This window comes from Dendrobates tinctorius, unplaced genomic scaffold (genome assembly GCF_039654945.1).
Source record: "Dendrobates tinctorius isolate UK_male_01 unplaced genomic scaffold, ASM3965494v1 ptg000026l, whole genome shotgun sequence".
Classification (NCBI taxonomy): Eukaryota; Metazoa; Chordata; class Amphibia; order Anura; family Dendrobatidae; genus Dendrobates; species Dendrobates tinctorius.
Genome location: NW_027361694.1, coordinates 11,193,630 through 11,219,226, shown reverse-complemented (window position 1 = coordinate 11,219,226; position 25,597 = coordinate 11,193,630). Strand labels below are relative to the sequence as shown.

The window sequence follows — 25,597 nt, the reverse complement described above, 5'->3', positions numbered from 1 at the left end:
CAGTACTCAGGTATTTTCTGAAGACAGAGCAAAAAGGAATTCAGCTCACCCAGCAGTGAATGGCAGAAATCCAGAAAAACAAGGCAAAACAAAACCAAAACACAAATGCAAAAAGCAGAGCAGAAAACTTAGCTTTTGAGGAGCAGGAATCAGACTGGTCTCCTAGAATCCCTCAGAGAGGTCACCAGCAAGGCAGAAGGGCGTCGGCTGCCTTATATCCAGTCAGCAATTCCCGTCACCCAGTCATCATTATCCAGCTCAGGTGCTTGGTAATCAGCCTCACTACCTTCCTTCACCAGAAGAGGGAGTTCATCAGAGCTCAATAGTGAAGGGGAAAATGAACTCACAACAAGCAGCCCTTGCAGGCCAGAGGCTCCTGTGAGGTGGAGGGTCTCTCCAAAACATACAGGCCACTGTCCCTACCCCTATCTGGGGCCTGAAGGGACTCTATAGCTCCCGTTAGTGATGCCATAGACTGCGACAGAGAGAGCCAATTCCGGGGGACTCTGTACACTGGGCTTGGTCACACGGGAGGGCTCCTGGGCACATTCAGAATCGCAGGCATCACATAGCTGATGACTCTGCGTTGCGAGAAAGAGAACCGACGGGCGGTGACTTTTCCCCTAACTTGGTCCTTTTAAACATGCTGGACCTACAGCAGTGATGCAGAGTAGCTGTCACCGAAAAAGGGTTGGTGATGCAAGCGGAAGAACCCACGGGGTGTGTGTGGGAGGCGCGTAGCACTTACCCCCATCCTGCGCCCCCAAGGGTCCGGAACTGTAGCAGAAAAGGTTGTTGCCGCTTCCAATTTAAAAAAAAAAAAAAAATTGCGCCCCACGAGTGGGCGGGTCAGCCAAAGTAGTCGCTGGGGGCGGAACATTCGGCCGTGGCCTAGCAGCAGCCGAAGTCGGGGGCTAAATCTTCGGCGTCCGCCCCAGGACCGGGGGCGAGCCCGCCGGAAGTAGATATGTCGATGGGGGTGGGGCTTCCGCCCGAGGCCTAACACCAGCCAAAGCCGTGGACTAAATTTTCAGTTCCTGCCCGGAGACACGGGGGGCATGCCGCACAGCCCCAGCCAGGGGAATAAGGACCCGGTGTTGCCGGACGATACAGGTGGCGGTGCGCGCGCCTGCGACAGCGTCTTGCGGCGGAAGCTGTGGCCAGAACATGGGACACCAGGCCTTAGTATGGGCCACCAGACTGCCAGAGGGAACGCTCTACAGTAGCCCAACCTCCTTCCGTACCTCCCCCTGGATGGAGTGCTTCGGCTGACCAGCTTCAGATTAGAGGGGAGGGGGCCGCGTAAAGGACAGTGCAGGCACCCTAACTCCATCTTTCCCTCCGAGGGATGAGAAGGACCATCCGCCACCTTCCATCACCGCAGTCTAGCATTGGTGATGTAGTGGGGGCCACACAGACAATTCCTAGGCCTCTGTACAGCCTAGGGATTCAATACCTTAGGGTGGTCAGGGTTGAGTCTGGCATCTTGTAACACTTTGCAGGAGAGGATACGTGGAGGTGACACTCCACGTGCTCACCCATTGTAGGTTTGGAGAGATCGGACCCTTTCAATAGGGTCCGTCGCCCGACTCATCTTCATGAAAAGAAAGAAAAAATTAAAGAGTCTGGAAAAAGACCAGACGTGTGTGCCTCCTAGGACGCTAAGCATGAACTGGTCTCGCTGGCAACCAGGGCGAGGGTGTATACTGTGGAGGAGGAGCTAACCTTTTTTTCATCCACTTAGGGTCAGCCTCCTGGCGGCAGTATCATACACCCCACAGTCCTTTGTCCCCCAATGAGGCAAAGGAGAAAAAATAATAAAGTAACATATACTATCCTGTCCGCCATAGTTCACTTCATACCGAGTGTTCCACAGTGATCTTATGTGTAGAACAATCACATCGGGAGATGTGACTGCTCTACCTGGCCTCCGGCGATACACTGCGGGAGCGATTACCTCCTGTCAGTGTATGACTGAGCTGCTGTGAGAGAAGCCACCGGAGATCACCAGCTGATCAGCTCTGGTACGCTCACTTACGGCACCACTGCGTTGGAAAGTTCTCACACAGTGGTGCTGCAAGTAGAAGCACTGGAGCTGACCAGCTAATGAACTCTGGTGGCCTCCCAAGGTGGCTCAGTGATACACTGCGGGAGCGATTACCTTCTGTCAGTGTATTGCCGGCAGCCGGGTGAGACCACCGCAGGACACTCTATTAAATGGACTACGGCGGAAAGGTGAGTATATGTAGGTTTATTATTTTTGATTGTTTCCAGGAGACAAGGGCGTCGGGGATAAGGAGTTTGGCGAGTATTTATTTTGCATGTGAATATGTATGTAATTGTGTAAATGTTTTGTTTTTTTACAATTGAACACAGGCACCGGATGATGAGACTATTCTCCCATCATCGGCTCGTGCTGTCTCTATTACATGTGACAGCAGACATCGCTGGATGGGAGTAGTAGTCCCATCAGACGACGCCCAAGTACAATCACTATGAGCTGTTCGTTGCATAGGTACACAGACGCAAACAGACACACATTCTCCACCCACACACTCTTCCTCCTTCTGACATCATTTCCTTTAACAATTAGCAGCGTTTTTGGCAGCAAATCTGCAGCAAATATGCAAACCTTTTTACACCTGCATTTTTGCTGCAGATTTGAATGACTCAATTGAAGTCAATGAGTCAAAAATGGGGCAGAAAATGCAAAAAGAATTGACATGCTGCAGAAAACAAAACGCTGCAAATACGGACGGAAATTTACTGATCATGTGCGCAGGATTGTCAATGAATTACCATGCATAAGAATTCCATTGCGTTTTTGGACCATTTCCGTGCAGAAAAAAACGCCGCAAAAATGGATCAAAAACGCATTGTGTACACATAGCATCGAGGAGGTCACAGAATAGGCATGACGTGTCAGTACAACAGTGGAGGCTGACGGCGGAAGGAGCAAGAGGTCAGAGAAGTCAGTATGTTGTAAATGTGCAAGCTTATTTTCATACACATTCACCAATGGATTCCTATTAAAATTATATGCTTTTTTTTTTATATCAAAAGGTATGGATGTATTCATTTCAGCCAGTCTCCAGACCTTAATCCCATAAAAAAAACTTAGAGGGAGTTGAAGCTCTGAGGTACCAAGCGACAGCCTCAAAATCTTGATTTAGAGAGGATATGCAAATAGGAGTGGACCAAAATTCCTCCCGACATGTCCACAAACCTTAACTACAAAAAACATCTGACTGCTGCGCTTGCCAACAAGGGTTTTGCCACCAAGTATTAAGTCTTGTTTGCCAGAGGGATCAAATACTTATTTCTCACTGCAAAATGCAAATAAAATTTATATACCGAATATACTTGAGTATAAGCAAAGGCACCTAATATTGCCACGAAAAACTGGATAAAAGCTTATAGACTTGAGTAAAAGCCGCTTATGAATTGTCCCCTCATCCCTATCCAGGTATGCATGGCTCCCCAGTCCCTGTCTTTGTATGTATGGCTCCCCGTCCCTGTCATTGTATGCATGGCTCCTTATCTATCCTTTTATGTATGGCTATTTATCCCCTATCCTTGTATGCATGATTACTGTAAAAAAAAAACAAAAAAAAAAAACAACCATCCTATTTACCTAGCCTGAGCCCCCTCGCTGGCACTGTGTCTCGTTCAGGCGCCAGCATCTCTTCCGACTGAGCGATCACGTGGCCTCACTCATTAAGGTAATGAATATGTAATCCACGCCTATGGGAGTGGAGAGGCGTGCATATTCATTACCTTAATGAGCGGAGCCACAACATCGCTCATCTGGAAGAGCTGCTGGCGCCGGAACGAACTAGATGAAGTGCCAGCGAGGGCGCGCAGAAAGGCGAGTAGGATGTGTGCTGGAAGCCGGCGGCTGCGGCTGGTACTATGCGCTATTACAGCAGCGGCACAGGCTTTAGCCACGGCCACCGGCTCCTGACTCTATGACCCACTGCTCCTCCTCCGTCTTTCTGGGACAATTGACTCGTGTATATACTGAGGGGGGGGGGGGCATTTTCAGCACAAAAAGGTGCTGAAAAACTCGGCTTATACATGAGTATATACGGTAATTTATACAATGTGATTTTCTGGATTTTATTTTTGATACATATCTCAATGTTAAAATTAACCTAGAAAACTGGCATATGGATACCATAAAACGTAACATTTATTCAAATCACAATATAAAATGTGAAACAAGTGCAACAAGAAAACAAAAACCCAGGTGAAAAGACAGGAACAGTGGCCCAAGGTGCACAATAAATATATTTAAAAACCTTATAGAACAAATAGGTCTGTGATATATCACCACAAAAACCTCTTTTCAGATTTACTGATAGACACGATGTGGTCTACAAGAATGTGAATATAATATCTTGTATATTCTGTTGACCACCAATAATGCGCCTACTTGGCCAAATATATTGAGAGGAATCTAAGATATTCAAAAACAACAAATCCTGAACAAAAATATGTTCTAAAAATTTCTAATGGTGCATTAATAAACAGGCCACAACAACACTCTCCAGTGTCTATTGTATGGCCACAAACACAGACCAATACAACATACTTAAATATAGCAGTAGCGTTGAGGCACAAATTAGAAAAAACATATCTTCATAAACCTTCTCAAGTATAAAGATACCAGATAAACCACGGAATCATGCCACCCCATTCAAAAATAATGAGCATTCCTTGTCACAGGCAGCTCTCTACTTTATTTTAACTCACCTGATGAGTTTGTGATTGGACGAAATGTATCGGGAGACGCTGTACACTATTGAGGCAAAGTGACGTCACCCATCTTTATGGATTCCCTGTTACTTGACGCTGAGGCGCAAGTTTCCCGGCTGTATGGGTGAGATCTAACAATGTCTTTCAAGGATTGTTTGAGATGTGTATCATTTTAAGTGATCACCCCGCATCAACATAAAGGGCTCTTGTGTGCCAATAACCTCTAACAAAAAAATGCTCATTTTTGAATGGGGTGGCATGATTCCGTGGTTTATCTGGTACCTTTATACTTGAGAAGGCTTATGATATGTTTTTTCTAATTTGTGCCTCAAAGCTGCTGCTATATTTAAGTATGTTGTATTGGTCTGTGTTTGTGGCCATACAATAGACACTGGAGAGTGTTGTTGTGGCCTGTTTATTAATGCATCATTAGAAATTTTTAGAACATATTTGTTTGTTTTTCAATAGCCTAGATTCTTTTCAATATACTGTATTTGTCTAATTAGGGGGCATTATTGGTGGTCAATAGAATATACAAGATATTATATTCACATTCTTGTAGATCACATAGTCAGTAATTCTGAAAAGAGGTTTTTGTGGTGCTATGTGACAGACCTATTTGTTCTATAAGGTTTTTAAATATATTTGTCCTGCACCTTGTTTCATTGTTTGCATTATTTCACTTGGGTTTTTGTTTTCTTGTTGTGGTTGTTTCACATTTTATATTGTGATTCAACAAATGTTACGTTTTATATACATATGCTAGTTTTCTATGATAATTTTGGATACTTATTAATGCTACTTCTGTTAAAATTGACCTATTACCCTTAAAAATTTATAGACTGTTCATGTTGTCAGTGAGCAAACTTACAAAATCAGCAAGGGATCAAAGAATTATTTCCTTCACTATATGTTCTTATATTACATTTTTTATAGGAGACTACGGCATCGGGGATGTTGTGTTAGGCAAGTATGTATTTTTCATTTTTATTTGAATATGTACCATATTTAATTTTTTTACATGTGTTTTCTTTTTTTAAAGTTTGAGTACAGACGCCAGCTGCCAAGAGACTACTTCTCCCATCAGCAGCTTCTGCCATCACCGTTATCATAGACAGCAGATGTAGCCAGATGGGAGGCGTAGTCTCATTAGCCCATGAATGCGTTTTACTGCGAGTCACAGTATCTCTGTGGGGTCACGCTGACATCTGACAGCAGCGCTCTGACTAACATTACCGCCATTCAGTACTGCCGCGCTGGGGTTTCCCACGCTGTTATACAAATGACAGAGTGGGAAACACCATAGGAAGCCCATAAAAACGCATAGAAAAACTCAGCGAATCTGCAGCAAATAGCCTTAAAGAGGTTTTCCAGGAATTACATTTTTTTTTACCCTATGAACTCACAACTAGTTAAAATTAAACAATGCAGAGATTTACTAACATTCTTCAGCACCATATCTTAGCATTGATGTCTAAAGGCCCCGTCACATTAAGCGACTTACCAGCGATCCCGACACCGATATCAAAGGTGTCAGGATCGCTAGTAAGTCGCTATGTGACCGCTGGTGAGCTGTCACACAGACAGCTTCACCAGCGATCAGCACAGCGATGCCGAGCGCCCGGCATCGCTGGCCATCGCTGTAAAAAATAGAATCAAAATAAAAAATATAGTTAGTTATTCTCACCTTCCGACGTCCCGTTCAGCCATCCTGCCTCTCTCCACGCTCCGGTCCCAGTGATCCTTTGCACGAATGACCGCGAGATGTCACGGTCTCGCGGGATAACAAAGTCTCGCGGTCATTCGTGCAAAGGATCACTGGGACCGGAGCGTGGAGAGAGGCAGGATGGCTGAACGGGACGTCGGAAGGTGAGAATAACTATATTTTTTTTTTATTATTTTTTTTACACCTGTTCGCTGGTCTCCCGCCTGTCACACACAGCGATGCATGCTGGCCAGCGGGAGACCAGCGACCAAAGAAATATCCAGAGATTTCTTCCCGTGATCAGCGATACCGGCAGGGGGGCCGCTCGCTGATCGCTGTCACACACAGCGATCTCGCTGGTGAGATCGCTGTTACGTCACAAAAGTTGTGACTCAGCAGCGATCTCGCTACCGAGATCGCTTAGTGAGACGGGGCCTTAAGGTTGCCTATCAACCAAGATTGGTGCAGCAGTGGAGACCTGAACCAGGAGGAGAGGAAGGTGAGGAAAGTGTTTTCTTTTTTAAACATTTGAAGCTTATGGAGTGAAAAATATAATTTTTGGAAAACCTGCTCTGGCCACAAAGTACAGTACAAGGCCAGAACAGAAAACAGGTGGAAATAGATGAATAAATTGTATTTGACGTGAAACTACTTTGAGGCAACCACCAAAAAACGGAGATTAGACCTACCGGTAATGTTATTTCCAGGAGTCCATCCTGACAGCACCATGGGGTTGACCTTTCATCCTTGCAGGGACAGGAAATACACGAGAGGTTAAAAGGTCCCCTCCCACACCACACTCCAGTGATTTTCCAAGTACCACACCAGTATGGATGCAATTAAAATCTATTGAGATTTAGTACAAGCATATTGACACCAGTACAAATCCTACTAGTCAGGATGGACTCCTGGAAATAACATTACCGGTAGGTCTAATCTCCGTTTTCCAGGACGTCCTATCCTGACAGCACCATGGGGAATACCAAAGTAGGAATTCGCTTAGGGTGGGACTACTGCTTGTAGCACTCTACGACCGAAGGTCGACTGGCTAGCTGTCAAAGTGTCCAACTTATAGTGTCTACAGAAAGTGTTCGGTGTAGACCAGGTGGCGGCCCTGCATATTTGATCTACTGAGGCCCCTGCCCTCTCTGCCCATGATGTCGCTATTGCCCTAGTGGAATGGGCCCTAAGTCCTATCGGTATAGGAAACCCTTCGGCCTCGTACGCCGAGGTGATAATTGTCTTAATCCTCCTTGCCAGGGTCTGTGTAGATGCGCTTTTACCCTTATTTTTACCGCTGTCCTGGATAAATAGTTTTGTGTCCTGTCGCCAATCCCGGGTGACCTCTAGGTAGCGGATGACTGCACGTCTAACATCCAGGGAATGGAACAGTTTTCCTTTATCATTCTTTGGGTCTGGACAAAATGAGGGTAGGATTATCTCCTGGTTTAGATTTTGCGGAGATGCTACTTTCGGGAGGAACCTCGGGTCTAGCTTGAGCACTATGTGATCCTCAAAGATCTGAATGTAGGGGTTCTGGACTGAGAGGGCCTGGATCTCCCCTAAGCGCTTGGCTGAGGTGATCGCTACCAGAAATACGTTTTTTTGTGTGAGCTTTGCAATGTCTACCTCTGATATTGGCTCATAAGGGGGTCTACACAGAGAGTTGAGGACTAGATTTAGGTCCCACGGGGGGACCGTCCTCTTCTTAATGTGGGTCTTAACCTCTGGGTGGCTTTGGTAAATCGCGCTATCCATGGATGGGAGGATAGGGAGAAATTGAAGAAAGTACTTAAGGCCGCTATCTGGACCTTGAGTGTGCTCGGGGTTAGGCCCTTATCAAATCCTGCCTGTAGGAAATCTAGGATTTGAGGGATATTGGGCCGAGACAGGTCTAAAGGGGCACTACCACTTTCTGAGCAGAACCTCTTCCAGATCTTACGATATATTGCCCGCGTGACAGGTTTACGGCTGGCCTGTAATGTAGAGATCACTTGGTCCGAGAGGCCACTGGACTTCAGGATCCATGCTGCTAGTTGCAAACTTCCTGGGTTTGGGTGTTGAACTGGGCCCTGGGCGAGTAGGTCCGACGACGTTGGTAGATGGAGTGTTCCCTTCTGAGCCTTTTTCTTGAGGGGAAACCAACTCCGCCGGGGCCAAAAGGGTACGATTAGCATCACCCGAGCTCCCTCCTCCTGGATCTTTCTGAGAACCCTTGGTATTATGGCGATAGGAGGGAACCCGTATAGTAGTCCCCCTCTCCAGCTCTGGTTCAGGGCGTCGATCTCTTCCGGATGGTCCGCCGGAATGAGGGAGTAGAACCTCTCCAGCTTGGCGTTTCTTCTTGTCGCAAAGAGGTCCAGTTGGGGTGTCCCCCAGCGATGGCACAAGTCCATGAAGATCTCTTCTTTTAGCTCCCACTCGGTGGCCCGGACTTCTTGCCTGCTTAAGTAGTCGGCTATATTGTTTTGGGAGCCTTCCAGGTGTATTGCTGACAAGGAGCGGGTGTTGTTTTCTGCCCAGGTGAGAATGCGAGCCGCTAGGTCCTGAAGCTTCCCGTGCCTTGGACCCCCTTGGTGGCGTAGGAAGGCCACTGTGGTCACGTTGTCCGACATGATCTTTATATGCTGGTTCTGTAGGCATGACTTGTTCCTCTTCAGCGTTTCCCAAACTGCTCGTAGTTCTCGGTAGTTTGAGGACTGTAAGCTGATGTTCTTGAGCCATGTTCCTTGCAGGTATCTTCCCTCTAGGTGAGCTCCCCATCCTTCTCTGCTGGCATCCGTGGTGATGGTCACACAAGGAGAAAGGATCCAAGGAACCCCCTGGCTGATATTTCTGTGGTTGGTCCACCACTTCAGGGATGATCTTAAAGCTGGAGACGGCCGGAACTTCTTGTCCAGTGAGGACTGTTGTCTGTCCCATCTTGACAGGATCTCCCTCTGCAGGATTCTTGTGTGGGCCTGGCTCCACATAACGCAGGGTATGCATGCGGTTAGGGTGCCCAGAATCTTCATCGCGGTCCTTATCGAAACCTGGTGCTGACCGAGCTGACGAACCTTGTCCATGATGGGCCTTTTCTTCTCTTCGGGTAAGAGTGAGATTCTTCTGGAGTCCAACATGCCCCCAGGAATTTTTTCTGAGAACTGGGCCGAAGATCTGACTTTTCTCTGTTCAGGATCCAACCTAGGCTCTCGAGCCTGGAAATTACTGAAATGAGTTGTTCCTTCAACTCCTCCACTGTACGGGATACCACTAAAAAGTCGTCTAAGTAAGGCACGATGATTATGCCCTCCTGTCTTAAATTTGCCACGACTTCGGCGACCAGTTTCGTAAAAACTCGAGGTGCTGACGCCAAGCCGAACGGAAGGGCCTGGAACTGAAAGTGGTAGTATCTGCCGCCTTTCTTTAGGGCGAAACGTAGGAACCTCTGAGATTGAGGATGGATGGGCACGTGATAATACGCACTTTTTAAGTCTATAGTGCACATGGAAGCGTTCTGGTCTATCAGCGGGATGGCGGTTTTCAGGGATTCCATTCGGAATCTCTTGTACCGAATCCATTGATTTAATGGTTTTAAATTTATGATGGTTCGGCTTTCTCCCGACGGTTTTTCTATCGTGATGAGAGTTGAATAGTGCCCCTGACATCTCTCCGTTTCTGGGACGGGAACCACTACCTCGGTCTTTAATAGATCTTCTATGTCGGCCCATATAGGATCTATCAGGGCTCTGGAACGGGGTTCTGTGACCACGAATCGTGCAGGGGTTTTTTTTGTAAACTCGAGGGAATAACCCTGGGAAATTGTATTGAGGACCCATGGGTTTTGGGAGATGAGTCGCCAAGCCCCCGCAAAGTGTCTGAGACGCCCCCCTACCGGTATGGCATCATTGTCTTCTGCTTCTGGAACTTTGCCCGGAACGAGACGGGGGAGCCCTACTTTTCCCCCCCCTTCGAATATTCCCAGCGAGGAGATTTCCCTCTATATTCCTGCCATTGATAAGGACGGAATCTCTGAAAGGAAGACTGCTTTCTAGATTTCTCCTCTGGAAACCCTTTTTTGTCGTCAGAGGCACTCTCTAGAATCTTATCTAAAGCCGGCCCAAATACTTTCCTCCCCCCCCCCCCCCCCCGAGAAGGGTATGGAACATAATTTATTTTTAGACTGCTAGTCCCCCGACCAGGTTTTCATCCATATGGCTCGACGGGCCGCGTTGGATAAAAAGTTATTCCTGGCCGCAAATCTTACAGATTCCACCGAAGCATCCGCCAGAAAACCAGTTGCGATCTTTAACAGGGGAATGCTCTCAAGGATATCGCCCCTAGGGGCTTTTTCCTTTAATTGTTGTTCCATCTGGTCGATCCATAAATGCATGGACCTAGCGACTGAAGTGGCGGCTATGTTTGCTTTCATCACCGCCGCTGAGGCCTCCCAAGCCCTCTTCAAGAGCACGTCGGCCTTTTTGTCCATGGGTTCTCTGAGACTGGAAGAGTCCTCAAAGGGAATTGAGGTCTTCCTCAACACCTTAGCCACCTGGGAATCGATTTTAGGCACCTCATCCCAAGTGTTGATGTCTTCCGGGTTAAATGGAAGTCGCAGTTTAAAGTCTCGCGGCACAATCAGTCTTTTCTCGGCATCCTCCCATTCCTCCAGGATCATCGCCCGGATATGGTCATTGACTGGGAAGACCTGACGGACCTTGGCTCTTAGCCCCCCGAACATCGCGTCCTGGATGGATTGCTCCTTCGGGGCTTCCTCGATCTGCATCGTACTCCTCAATGCCCTGAGGAGCTCGTCCGTATTCTCTGATGTGAAGAGGTACATTTTCCCTGTCTCCAGGGGTTCAGAGGTGATCTCGCCTTCTTCCTCAGAGTCCGTACCCCGTATCTCCTCCTCTGAAGACTGGTCGGACTCCCATCTTGGTCTTTTGGATTGGGACCGGTCGGCCGACTGCGTGGGCAGCCATGCAGAGACGGAAACCTGGACCTCCTCTCTGACCACTGTGCGCATCTCCATGAGGAACGTGGCCTGCTCTCCTCTGATGATCCGCAGGGTCAAGTCCTCACATAAGGGTTTCTTCCATGTGGTCGGCAGCTTGCTGGCACAGATGGAACATTTGGGCTTGCTTGATCCCTTAGATGCTGCTGCGGCCGCGGTCGGCGCCGACTTGTCCTAACAAAGAACAGGAGACCGTTTTACTCACAGCTCCTGTCTTTGAACTCACAGCCCCCCTGCCTCCTACTCACGGACGCTGGGTCTGGTTCGCTCCTGCGTCCGTGTTCTCCGTCGATGATGCCGCGCTGAAGGTGACTGGTCTGTACCGCTGCCCCCGCTTTCCCCGCTCTTATCCTACCTTATCTTGCGCTGGAAACGCTTCTCCCGTCCATGACGCTTCCTTCTGACGACGCAGGCCCAAACTGGAAGTCGTCATACCCGGCGACCGGAAGTGACGCGGCCGCCGGCTCTCGCGGGAGTCGCGCCGGGGGGGAGCGCTACATCATCCCGGAGCGACGCTCCACGGGACCGCAGGCGGGAGACCCCCCTTAGGGGGGTGCCGCGCGCACCGTCCGACTGGAGGAGTTGGCGGTTGGGACCCCAAACCTCCTGGCCCCGGTTAAGTTCTGCTGCTCTTCTGCCGCCGCCGCTGCGGTGCTCTCGTGCCTGTCCTTACAGGGACAGGAAAAACTGGAGTGTGGTGTGGGAGGGGACCTTTTAACCTCTCGTGTATTTCCTGTCCCTGCAAGGATGAAAGGTCAACCCCATGGTGCTGTCAGGATAGGACGTCCTGGAAATTGGATTTAAAAAAAAAACCTGCTCAAAGATGTATAAAATATTGTGGAATTGATAATGGGGTGCTCTAATCATAGACACTCCCCTATATCTCTCTACATGTAAAAACAGCAATATGTTTCATATAGAAAAGCATGCTTGATCGGGATATTGATGGAAAATCATCCCTATACCCCCAATGTACTGTAGTTATGCATAGATTTATAGTTATATTTTACCCCTGTATTATTTGCATTGTATTTTCTTCTACTTTCTAAATACAGAAATAAAAAACTTCACTTTGAAAAAAAAAAAAAGAAACACAGCATTATAGACCATAAGGGTAAGAAGGATATTTAGAGCCTGTATCATTAGGATGTGCGCCACTCCTTCCCATTAACTATACATTGGTACTTGCTATTTCACGACCCTATGACAGAACCAATACTGAAATCTGGTATAATGAAGCAGCAGGAGTCAGATAAAACACTTCATGATTAACTCACTGCCTGTCCACTTGTAATACAGGCGTGTGCTAACATGTCATAATCGTCATAATTCCCTCCATCCGCACAGCTAACACACGACACTTGATTAGCCCACAATTCCCGTGAGGAGTCATCCCTAAAGCTAAATAATTCCCTTCTGTGTCCTGCTACAGTACTACAGGTTCTCCAATTAAATATAATGCCTCTGAAGAGCCACATTAATGTGGGCAAATTCCAGCTAATCAGTTGTTCGTATTCTCTTAAAATAACAGCTACATCATCTGCTCTTTCCAGGGAAAACATGACAAATTACGCAGAAAACTACATAAGTTTTAAAACTATAGATTTTTTTTTCCTTTCTGGTAAAGTTCACTTAACCTATTTTTAAATTGTAAAGTGTTGATTAATAAAACAAGATCACTGCTCTACTTCTGATATATATACATATTTATCATCCTGCCTTGGATATTTATCATCCTGCCTTGGATGTTTTAGGATTATTATGAGATAGACATTGGTATTTTGTAAATTTATTGTTTGACTGCTCCTATAAATACCCTGCAACCCTGCCACACTGAACCAATCCCAAGAGCCGTAATTTTTTTTTAAAAAAAGGGGTAGTTTCATGCTACATGAATACATCACTAGAACCACCGTCAGTACATGAATGCAGTGAAAGAAACACCGTCAGTACTTGAGTGCAGCAAAAGAAACACTGCCAGTACATGAATGCAGCTGAAGACACAGTCAGTACATGAATGCAGCAAAAGAAACACTTCCAGTACATGAATGCAGCGAAAGAAACACTGCCAGTACATGAATGCAGCTGAAGAAACATACAGTTAGGTCCATATATATTTGGACAGAGACAATATTTTTCTAATTTTGGTTCTAGACATTACCACAATGAATTTTAAACAAAACAATTCAGATGCAGCTGAAGTTCAGACTTTCAGCTTTTGAGTGTATCCATATTAAAATTGGATGAAGGGTTTAGGAGTTTCAGCTCCTTAACATGTGCCACCCTAACTGTAGTCAGTACATGAATAGTAATTTCTCTTAAGTAGCGGCACACGTGACCGCCGGCAGCAGCACGAAACCGGTGGCTGACACTGCACGCTACTGAAGAGCAATGAATACTCACTGCTCTTCGCCCACAGTCCCGGCGAGAATTCCGGCAGCTGTGCTCTGCTTGTGAGCAGCGCATGACATCCCTGCCATGCACTCCTTACAAGCATAAAGCAGTTGCTGGCACCGGAGTAGGACGCTGCGAGGGATCACAGAGTAGGTAAGTGTAATGTTTTTGTTTTTTGTTGTTTTTTTTTTTTTTTATAAATGTTTTCTGATGTGGCCATGCATACCAGGATGGGGGTGGGGGCCAAATCATACCAGATTAGGGATGGGGCCAAGCATACTAGGACGAGATGGGGGGCTCTGCATACTAGGATAGTGATGGGACCATGCATACCAGGGCGAGATAGGGGCCCAGCATATTAGGACAAGATGGGGGCCCTGCCTACCAGGATAGGGATGGGGCCATGCATACTAGGACGAGATGGGGGCCCTGCATACCAGGATGGGGCCATGCATACCAGGACAGGGATGAGGGTGATCATTCCTGCCAGGATAGGGATGGGGGATCCACGAATACTAGCATAGGAATGAGAGATCCATTTTTTTTTCCCCAATTTGCTCCTCTAAAACCTAGGTGAGTCTTCTGGTCCAAAGAAATACGGTACTTCTATCTGCACCAATATAATCCACTGTACAGATGTTCAGCCAACAACCAACAATTGCAAAGCGACAACCATTGTGGTCATACTGATCAGTGCAAGGCTCCTGTTCAGTCTAGTGTACAGTCATGGCCAAAAGTTTTGAGAATGACACAAATATTAATTTTTACAAAGTCTACTGCTTCATTTTTTCTAATGGCAATTTGCATATACTCCAGAATGTTATAAAGAGTGATCAGCTTAACAGCAATTACTTGCAAAGTCAATATTTGCCTAGAAAATGAACTTTATCCCCAAAACACATTTCAACATCATTGCAGCCTTGCCTTAAAAGGACCAGCTAACATCGTTTCAGTGATTGCTCCATTAACACAGGTGTGGGTGTTGATTAGGACAGGACTGGAGATCAATCTGTCATGATTAAGTAAGAATGACACCACTGGACACTTTAAAAGGAGGCTGGTGCTTGGCATCATTGTTTCTCTTCTGTTAACCATGGTTATCTCTCAAGAAACACGTGCAGTCATCATTGCACTGCACAAAAATGGCCTAACAGGGAAGAGTATCGCAGCTAGAAAGATTGCACCTCAGTCAACAATCTATCGCATCATCAACAACTTCAAGGAGAGAGGTTCCCTTGTTGCCAAAAAGGCTCCAGGGCGCCCAAGAAAGACCAGCAAGCGCCAGGACCGTCTCTTAAAAGTGTTTCAGCTGCGGGATCGGGCTACCAGCAGTGCAGAGCTTGCTCAGGAATGGCAGCAGGCAGGTGTGAGTGCATCTGCACGCACTGTGAGGTGGAGACTCTTGGAGCAAGGCCTGGTCTCAAGGAGGGCAGCAAAGAAGCCACTTCTCTCCAGGAAAAACATCATGGACAGACTGATATTCTGCAAGAGGTACAGGGAGTGGACTGCTGAGGACAAGTCATTTTCTCTGATGAATCCCCTTTTCGATTGTTTGGGACATCTGGAAAACGGCTTATTCGGAGAAGACCAGGTGAGCGCTACCACCAGTCTTGTCTCATGCCAACTGTCAAGCATCCTGAAACCATTCATGTGTGGGGTTGCTTCTCAGCCAAGGGAATGGGCTCTCCCTCAGTCTTGCCTAAAAACACAGCCATGAATAAAGAATGGTACCAGAATGTCCTCCAAGAGCAACTTCTCCCAACCGTCCAAGAGCAGTTTGGCGATCAACAATGCCTTTTTCAACATGATGGAGCACCTTGCCATAAAGCAAAGGTGATAACTAAATGGCTCAGGGAACAAAACAGAGATTTTGGGACCATGGCCTGGAAACTCCCCAGATCTTAATCCCATAGAGAACTTGTGGTCAATCATCAAGAGACGGGTGGACAAACAAAAACCTTCAAATTCAGACAAAATAAAAGCATTGATTTTGCAAGAATGGACTGCTATCAGTCAGGATCTGATCCAGAAGTTGATTGAGAGCATGCCAGGGAGAATTGCTGAGGTCCTGAAGAAGGGTCAACACTGCAAATATTGACTTGCTGCATTAACTCATTCTGTCAATATAACCTTTTGCTACTCATAATATGATTGCAATTATATTTCTGTATGTGATAAAAACATCTGAAAAACACACATAAAAACCAGAGACCAGCAGATCATGTGAAAATATAATATTTTTGTCACTCAAAACTTTTGGCCATGACTGTACATGAAAAACAACTTCTAGAAATGGAGGTGCATGGCAACATTGTCAAAAATATTCATAAGATTGGCCAAAAGGAGGATGTAAAGTTAAAATCAGGATGACAAATACCAACCAAAACACCAATGCAACAATTTCTGAAAGCGAAAATAACAGTTTAGAGAGACAAAACTGACATTTGACTTGGCGTTTATTCAGGTGTTCAAAGTGTTAAAAACAAAAATAAAACACACTAAAGTCAGGAAGGGGAAGAAAAGTGTCAATTATTAAAAAAAAGCCCTTAATACATAGACTATACTAAAACAAGCAGCAACATTGTCAGGGGGTCTGGACGCTTGAGATGACACTAATGTACTCCATCTTAATTTACCTGATCATTAACTTCAGGTTAGTTCAGGCGTAAAGCAGCAAACACTAATTGCTTCAACATCACAAAATCATATCTGTCCTCTTCATCTCCCCAGACAGCAGGGAGGAATTATCAGGGGTGAGCATGATAATATCTTTTAAGTGATGACTCGCATCACCTTGTGTCAGTCAAGCAGGAATTCTTATGCAAGATACTATTATTGAATCCCGAGGCCAAGAGTATACTACACACCAGGAGCCAGAAATACAGAACAGCAGGTCATCGACAAGACAAGACAGCACGGGAGAACAGCAAGTAGATGCCCTGAACTAAATTCAGATTCTACATCTAGTTTTTATTGGATTCTCAGCAAAACACAAATAGGCAATCTGTTTCTGAACCCTTTCATCCCATACTACACAATACTACGGGCTGTAGTTAAATGTAGCGAGTCTTCCTGCTTGTTGTAAATACAACTGGGCACCTGGATCATTCATCTAAAGACTAAACACCCCTGTGATTCCATATAGAAAGGCCCCATCATCACTCCTGATATGTCTATTGGTAAATGTATGTATTTCTCATGAAATGACAATTCTGGAGCATCCTTTCCTAGAACTCCTTGCTGTGCCACCCCTCTGCTATAGTAAATTACTAGCACTGTTGGTCCAAGTTGTGGGTGTGTCACTACATTGTCCAATCAGTTGGAGCGCAGTCATGCAGCTGTATAACACGGACGACAATCACATCGCAATGCTCGGACTTGCCAGTGGCTCTCCTGACCCGAGCTTGACAGCATGTATTTCTGTGCAGCTGTCACGCTTGGGTCAGGAGAACCCCTGGCCAGTCCGAGTATTGTGATGTGATTGTAGTCCATATTATACGGCCTTCCCTGATGAAGCGGAAGCGAAACACGCCAATTTGACATACCCTGCCCCTAGCATACAGTGTGATTTTAATTAGTTTTAATTCATTTTAACATATTTTTAATAAAAGGTCTTATGTTTTTAATATATGTTGTATCATCAGGTCATTCATATATTAATAAAGTATTATATTTTCATAGATAATATGTTGAATGCCATTTCTTTGGGATTATATATATTTATGTATGGCATGGCGTGTTCTTAGCATTGAACATTGCTGCCAGGTCTGTGGAGTCAGAGTCCATTTTGGTGGAGTCGGTGTCATGGAAATTGAGGAGTCGGAGGTTTAGCTTACCAACTCCACAGTTCTGGTTGCTGCCTGTTTATGATTAGTCAGCATCATATTGGAAGAAGTATACACCGCCAGTAAAAACTCTGATAACACTTACACTTAGTAATCAAAGTATTTGGCACCTCATGAGCAAAAATAAAGAAAAAAAAAAGTTTTATTCTGCTCTGCAGCCACTATTACACTGGGTGTCTTTCATCATTGAAAACTTTGTGGAATTACCTTTTTAAATAGATTTAACTTTTTTGAAAAAATTTGTAATTTTAAGTTCTAAAATGCCCCCCAAAAAACACATCAGGCATCCACTTCTCCATAACGATTAATACAATAAAAACAATATATTTATCTCACATGGTGAATGTCACAAAAATGCAGACATACAGCAATTAAAGTGGTTGGCCTGTCTTATTTGATAAGTCTGCAGTCAATCTGTGTGACAGCAGACTTATAAATCCACCGAGCGCAGTCAATGCGTGCTGCAACGATTCACCGGTTTCTGAGCTGGGACGTCTGCGTTATGCAAATTCCCGCGGCCAGAGCCCGACAAGTGGGCTCCATACACTTATAATGGGCGAGGCAGCGCCTAGTCTAGTGACGTGGGTGTGGCAGTCCATTGGGCGTAGCCTTGCTAAATACAAGTGTATGGAGAGAGGCCGCAACCACTAGTCTGGCTCTCGCCAGCAGTATGCCCGGTTAAAGTCACAAAAATCAACTTCGTGAAAAATAATTTTTGGATTGTGTTACCATTTTTCAGATTAACTTTTTTTGGTCGACGTACCAAAGGGTTTATTTTTAGAGTAGCATACTGACGTATTTATTAATACCATTTTAGATTATGAACTGCGTTTTGAAAGATTTTAATTACATTTCTTTGTATAGCATACTACTTTATGCTTCAGCGGCAGGTTCCCTCTCCAAGGTGCAGGGAAATTGAGTCCCGCCGGTTCGTGGGCATTCCCTGGGTCCCCGCAGTCTGTCTCACCCTGTCCACATTCCCGCAGCGCTCCCTCTGGCTGCAACGCCTACCCGAGATGTCTCCTCTGCTTCTGCTTCTTGCAGCTGGTTGCAGGGGAGCAAGCATAGGGCACATGCGTGCCACTGTTAGATCATTTAGAGGGCCAGGACACCATTTTTCCTGAGGTGTCCTTCCAGCCAATAACGGCGGGATCTGTGAGTATTTAAGGTCCTCTCTGCCTTTGGGAGGTACCTGGGCCATTTTGTGTCTTGTTTTCCAAATTGCCGTCCCAGTCCTGCGCTTGCTCATGTGATTTGTGCTTTTTGTTCTTTTCTCCTAGCACTGTGTCCTGCCTGTCCACCTTCCCTCAGCTTCTGGCAGTATCCTCCGGTTTCCTAGACCTCTCGCTCCTTACCACAGTGTGTCTCCATCCCGCCCGGGTCTGACCCTCTGGTGTCAGAACCGTCGCACTCAAGCCTCCTTGGCTGTTTTAGGAAAATCCCTGTATAGAGGTTCGCTCGCCGATGCTCCCTCAGAGTTATTCAGTGTCTGGGGGGGTCCTCCTTGTGGATTCTCTTGGCTGTCATCCCTAATAAAGTCCTGCATTCACCTTACGTCTGTGTCCAGCTGGTTCCTAGGGTTCAGCTTCCACAGAGTAGTCCTCTGTGGTTCAGTGGGTTCACTAACCTCCTTCCGCCTGCCTCGGTGTGATAAATACTAGTCAATTAGGATTGTTAAACTAAAAAAAAAAAATAATAATAAGGAAAAAGACTTCACAACCCCAAAATCCAGCAGATCAGGAGTGACGGTTCCACTCTTGACCAAAAGAGGGAGAGTTTGTTATTCTATGTATTGAAAGCCCCCATCACACATAGCGATCTTGCTAGCAAGATCGCTGCCGAGTCACAATTTTTGTGACGCAACAGCGATCACACCCGCGAGATCGCTGTGCGAGACACGGACCAGCGACCGGCCCCCCTGCCGGTTATCGCTGTTCGTCCTGGAATAGCCAGGACATTTTTTTGATCGCTGGTCTCCCGCTGGCCAGCACGCATCGCTGCGTGTGACAGGCGGGAGACCAGCGATCAGCACGCTGGTAACTAGGGTAAACGCAGGGTTTCTAAGCAGTGCGCATCACTTAGAAACCCCATGCATCCTTCGGGTTTCTAAGTGACACGCGCTGCTTAGAATCCCGATGTGTACCTTAGTTACCAGCTCCCTGCATCAGCGCGCTGGTAACTAACGTACACAGCGACGCCGCGCGCTCGGGGTCGCTGGTGCTGATCGCTGGTGAAGCTGCCTGTTTGACAGCTCACCAGCGATCATGTAGCGACACCAGCGATCCTGACAAGTTGATATCGTTGTCGGGATCGCTGGTGAGTCGCTATGTGTGACAGGGGCCCTTACAGTTTAGGGCCAGATTCTGGACAGTGGACAACCTCTCTAATATACAGCCAGACTCCCACTGCAAGGACTATGCTATGAGCCAACAACGAGCAGAGGTATACACACTCAAAAAGCTCAAAGAAACTGTGGGTCAACATTGACCACAACATCTAAAGCCCAATTTACAAATATACAAGACATAATCCCAGACAGTCTTAAACTGCAAAGACAAGTGGAGATCAAATTGACTTGGTTTGTGTTTTTCTTCTAGCACAGAAAAGATATACATCTTTGTACCATGTTAGCAAGTAGATAGAAAAATATTTAGAATTGAGAGTCCTCAGTGGTTGATACCTTTTAATGGCTAACTGAAAAGATGGTAAATTGCAAGCTTTTGAGACTACTCGGTCTCATCTTTGCCTTATGAAGAGACCTGAGTAGACTCGAAAGCTTGCAATTTGTTACCACATTTTATTCTAGCAGACACTAGATAAACGCAGCATGAATAGGGTTTACATGGTTCACAAGGGAAGGAAGCTTCATCACCCCAAAAACATAAAACCTTGCAAAAATTAGGTTTAGTTCATCACTATATCAAATGGTAAACCGTTCAGAAAAGATTAAATATAAAAAAAGGTAGTTTCATCAGGTTCAATGGATTTTTATAATCATGTGTATGTTCATGTTGTGTTATTTTATGATGGATTCAAATCTAAGTTGCATGTTACAATTAAAACACAAAAGGTTACTCACTGCTGCAGAATCCACATCACTGTGCACAGCCACTGTTTTTATACCCATTTTTCTGCATGTCTTGAATACCTGGTGGTAAAGAGATTGATTTTCTTTAGCATATAGCCATATTTTAAGCATAGATATCTAGATATGACTTCAAAGTGGAAATTACCTATGCTATTTTGATTAATTACACAGTACTTTCTTCGACATAACTAAGCATCATGTAAATCCAAAACTTAAGATGTTGCTATGGTCAAGAACGCTGCAAAATAAACACCAGTTAGCATTTACCATCATATAGGCTTCAAAACTATTGAAAAAAGGACTGCTAAGAGATAATGGGGTCTGAATGGCAAGCAGATTGTTCTGAAGCATGAGGAACGGAGCAGATTATTATATATAGTTTAGTGGAAATATAGTCAAAAATACAGCAGTAAAAGGGGCAGCACCGCTTACCAGCCCAGGTCTCTGGTCAGGTAAACGGTGCTGCCCCTATTTCTGCTGTATTTTTGAATTTTTTGAGGATTTTCAGTCCTCCTTTGTGGCTTTGCTACTAGTTTTTTGGAAATACAGTATATTCAGCATAGCATTAAAACTACTCAATGAATAAAGGGCCCGTCACACTAAGCGATATCGCTAGCAATATCGCTATAACATCACTGGTTTTTGTGACGTTATAGCGATATTGCTAGCAATGTCGCTATGCCTGATACTTACCTCCGACCGCTCCCCGCTGGTTATCGCTGATCGCGCGAGAATGTCCTAGACCGTTTCTCGTCGTCAGCTTCCAGCTGAGCTTCCTGCTGTGGAGACGAGTGACGCGTGCGGGAGGACGACAGGATCGCCTCGTCTGACAGGTAAGTAGCAACCCCTGACCCCTGCGATGTCGCTGGTGAGATCTGCCTGTGTGGCAGCTCACTAGCGACCACTTAGCGATGCACCAGCGATCCTGACCGCGTCATATCGCTGGTCGGGATCGCTGGTGCATCACTAAGTGTGACAGTACCTTCTAAGAGTCTGGTAGACAGGCTTACTGAGTGATTGACAAAGTATGACAATGGTTACAAAGATAGCTGTCAATAAATAAGTAGGATCACCACTGGCTTCATAGGTAAAGAAAGAGAAGCAAATTAAATATTACTCCAAATCCAAAAATTTTGGGGTGCTGTATAAAGTGAATACAAAACAAGAATAGAATGATTTGGAAACGTCTTACAACCATGTTTTTTTTCACAGCAGAAAGAACAACACAGATCAGAAGGTGAAAGTTAGTTTTTTGTTTTCATTTGAAAATAAATAAATATGATAACATCAACACATCTCAAAAAAGTCAGGACAGGGCCACGTCTACCATTGTGAAACATCCCCTTTTCTTTCTATAATAGGGTGTAAACATCTGGGAAGTAATGAATGGAGTTTTAGGAGATAAATAGTGTAACATTCTTGTGGGATGTAGGATTCTTGATGCTCAACAGTCCTGGGTCTTTGACAGATTTTTAATTTCATAATGCAACAAATGTTTTCTCTTGGTGAAAGATCTGGACTGCAGGCGGACAGTTTATCACCTGAACTCTTCTGCCTGCTGTTAGGATGGAAGCAGTATTGGATTTAGCATGGTCTTGCTGCAATATGAAAGGTCTTAAATAGAATGTTTGGATGGGAGCATATGCTGTTCTAAAACCTCTATCAATGGTCAGCATTGATGGTGCCTTTAATCCCTTCACGAACTATGACGCAAGTTTACGTCATGGCGATCATGCGGTCATAGGAGCAGCGCCTATACGATCGCTGCCTGGAGCTCAGCATAAGTAATAGCCAAAGCCTGGCTGTCACTGCCAGCAGCAGTGCCCGCACCACCCCGGGACATTTAAACCCCTAAATGCCACGATCGACATCGATCACAACATTTTGGAGGCTGGGATAGGGAGGGGGGCTTCCTCTCTGTCGATTAGTGTTATCGTGAGAACTCATTCGTTGCCATGGCAACCGAGGTCATCATGACGACCTCCGACAGCCTTGCTAGATCATGCCAGGAGCATCGCCTGAGAGGCTTCTGTCAGTGTAAATGACAGGTACAGTGGATACGGAAAGTATTCAAACCCCTTTTAATTTTTCATAATTAGCAGACGCCATGTTGCGTTTGGAGAGCCCCTGATGTGCCTAAAACCGCTCATAAGTGACCCCATTTTGCAAACTAGACTCCTCAAGGAACATATTTAGATGTGTGGTGAGCCCTTTGAACCCCAAGATGCTTAACAGAAGTTTATAACGTTGAGACGTGAAAATAAAAAACAAAATGAAGAAAAATTACTACATTTTTACCACAATTTTGTTTTAGCCCCAGATTCCAAATTTTCATGATGAAAATGGGTATAAAAAAAAAAAAAAAAAAAAAAAAAAGGGCACCAAAATTTGTCCCACAATTTCTGCTGAATGCAGAAATACCCCATATGTGGCTGTACAGCAGTGCTTGGACATACGGTGAGACCCGGGATGGACGGAGCACTATTGATAAACAGGAGGCATCCTGGAGTGCAGAACTTTCTATAACAGTTAGGGGCTTTGTATATTAAGTTCCCAAAGCGCTAGGAGAGCAGAATCCCCCCCCCCCCCCTCAAGTGACTTCATTTTGAAAATTATACTCATTTGGGAATTTATCTACAGGACTAGTGATGATTTTGACTCCATAGGTGTTTTCCAGAAACAAGCAGCAGTAGATGTTGCTGAGTGAAAATTGCAAACTGCCATTGTTGTGACCAGTACGCTGTAGTGCCCGGTACATTTGGGACCAGCTAACGCATGCGTAAATTAAGTGGGCCCTCATTGCTGCAGAAATGAGAAACATGTGGACGCTAACAGGCTGTTTAGGCACACTGTGGGACTCAGAAGGGAGGGGGCACTTGGATTTGGGAACACAGAATTTGCTGACTTATTTTTTTTCGGGGGGGGGGGGGGGCGAGGGATATTTTGCTTTACCAGGGCCTTTCTGCTACCAGTAACATGGAAGTCCCTTATATTTCTGTTATCAGATGACTGACCAGAGCGAGGACTTGCTTTTTTGTGGATTGAGTTGAAGCTTTTATTGGGAACATTTTACATAACATTTGACATCACATTTCATCGGCACTCTACGCTGAGCACTTACATCAAGAGATCCATTCACTATAATGAGGCAGCAGAGTTACTCGACTATCTGGCCTCTTTTCAGAGGAGCACAAAACTGTGGCCGACAGCACTTTTATGCACTCCTACTAAAGATAGAAACAACTGGCGTCCACAGTGCTTTCATCTGCCTCATTATAGGGAATCATCCACCAGGGGTTCCACCTGAATGATGCATTTCAGAGATTTACATGTAAACCCCGATGTATGAACTCAAGTGTATAAAGCAGGATAAATAGCCGCCGAGACTTACTGTGATCTCTGGGAGGCAGAACAAAAATCAACAGCAGGTGAAGAAATGGTTTTAATAATTTTTTATGCCGTTCCTCATGCAGTATAAGTGATTAGACGACTTTATTGATTTATTGCTCAGGTCGGTGTGATTACAGCGATATCAGATTTATAACTTTTTTAGGTTTGGTTGCAGTCACACTAAAACACGCTTTTTTGTTTTTTTTACAAAAACAAACTTTTGCATCACCATATTTTGTGAGCTATAATTTTACCATATTTTGGCAACAGTCATGTGAGGGCTTTTTTTTTTTTTTTTTTTTGGGGGGGGGGGGGGGGGGGGGAGTTTTTATTGGTACCATTTTCAGGCTCATGATATTTTTTGATCGCTTTCTATTGCGATTTTTAGAAGGCAGAATAAACAAAAACCAACAATTCAGGAATTGTTTTTTCGGTTTGTTTATTTTTATGGCATTCCACGCATGGTAAAACTGATTAGGCAGGTTTAGTCTTCGGGTCAGTACGATTACAGTGAAACCCAATTTATATTTTTTTTTAATGTTCTGGCGCTTATTACACAATAAAAACTATTTTATAGAAAAAAAAAAATTGTATTCTTGCATCTTTTATTCTGAGAGCTATAACTTTTTTTTTTTTTTGGCTGATGTAGCTGTAACATCTGTTATCAGGGTAACAGCACTGTGAACCCTGAGGGAATACCCACCACTGTGGGATTCCTTAGACATTTTCAAGCAAAGGCACTTTATGAGCACAGAAACACTTTATTCTTCTACATCGCAACAACGTCAATGTCTCCATGCTGATGCCTCCCAATAGCAAGTACATTCCCGTAATGACTTTGGAGGAAAAAAAAACCCACGTCAGGAGGGAACCTCTTTTTGGGATAATAGCGCTACTTGGGTACTGCCCTTATTAGAGCAGGAGCAACTGAAGAGGGCACAACAGGGCAGAGTGAGGGATGCTTCTACCCGTATCGTCGTGACCCAGAGAACATTCTGCACTTTAATTGGACGAGAACCACAATGTTTCTTCCTTTTTCATTCACCTAGCATCACTAGTCAAGATACGTTACCATTCCTGGATGTGTTAGTAATACTGAGAAGGTGCCCTGTTAAAGACAGAAACAAGGGCCTTTATTGCTTAATACTGATTGAGCTGTATGACAGCATATTTTTGTGTGACAAGATGGGTACAATAATTTTTTATTATTTTGTGATTTAAAAAAAATTAAATTTTTTTTCTTAATTCGTCCAACTGGGACTTTCACTTCCTGCAGTCTGATCTCAGTTACGAGGTGTAACAGTGCAGAAGCATTGCTATACCTTATAACCTGTCAGTGCATCAGACACAAAAGATAGATAGATCATGCACTGCGCTTGATTTAACTTGCTAGTGCCTGTTGACCCGGATGTCATCATGAG

The 25,597-nt window shown here is 45.1% G+C and overlaps 1 protein-coding gene across 2 annotated transcripts in view; it reads right to left on the bottom strand.

Moving 5' to 3' along the window:
• Positions 1–25,597, bottom strand: part of PCCA (propionyl-CoA carboxylase subunit alpha) — an 805,290-nt gene that overhangs the window by 662,158 nt on the left and 117,535 nt on the right. For both annotated transcript variants that reach the window (XM_073569504.1, XM_073569503.1), the window contains exon 4: positions 20,778–20,846. In XM_073569504.1, the coding sequence (XP_073425605.1) occupies positions 20,778–20,846 (69 nt within the window). The remainder of the gene's footprint in view (positions 1–20,777; positions 20,847–25,597) is intronic.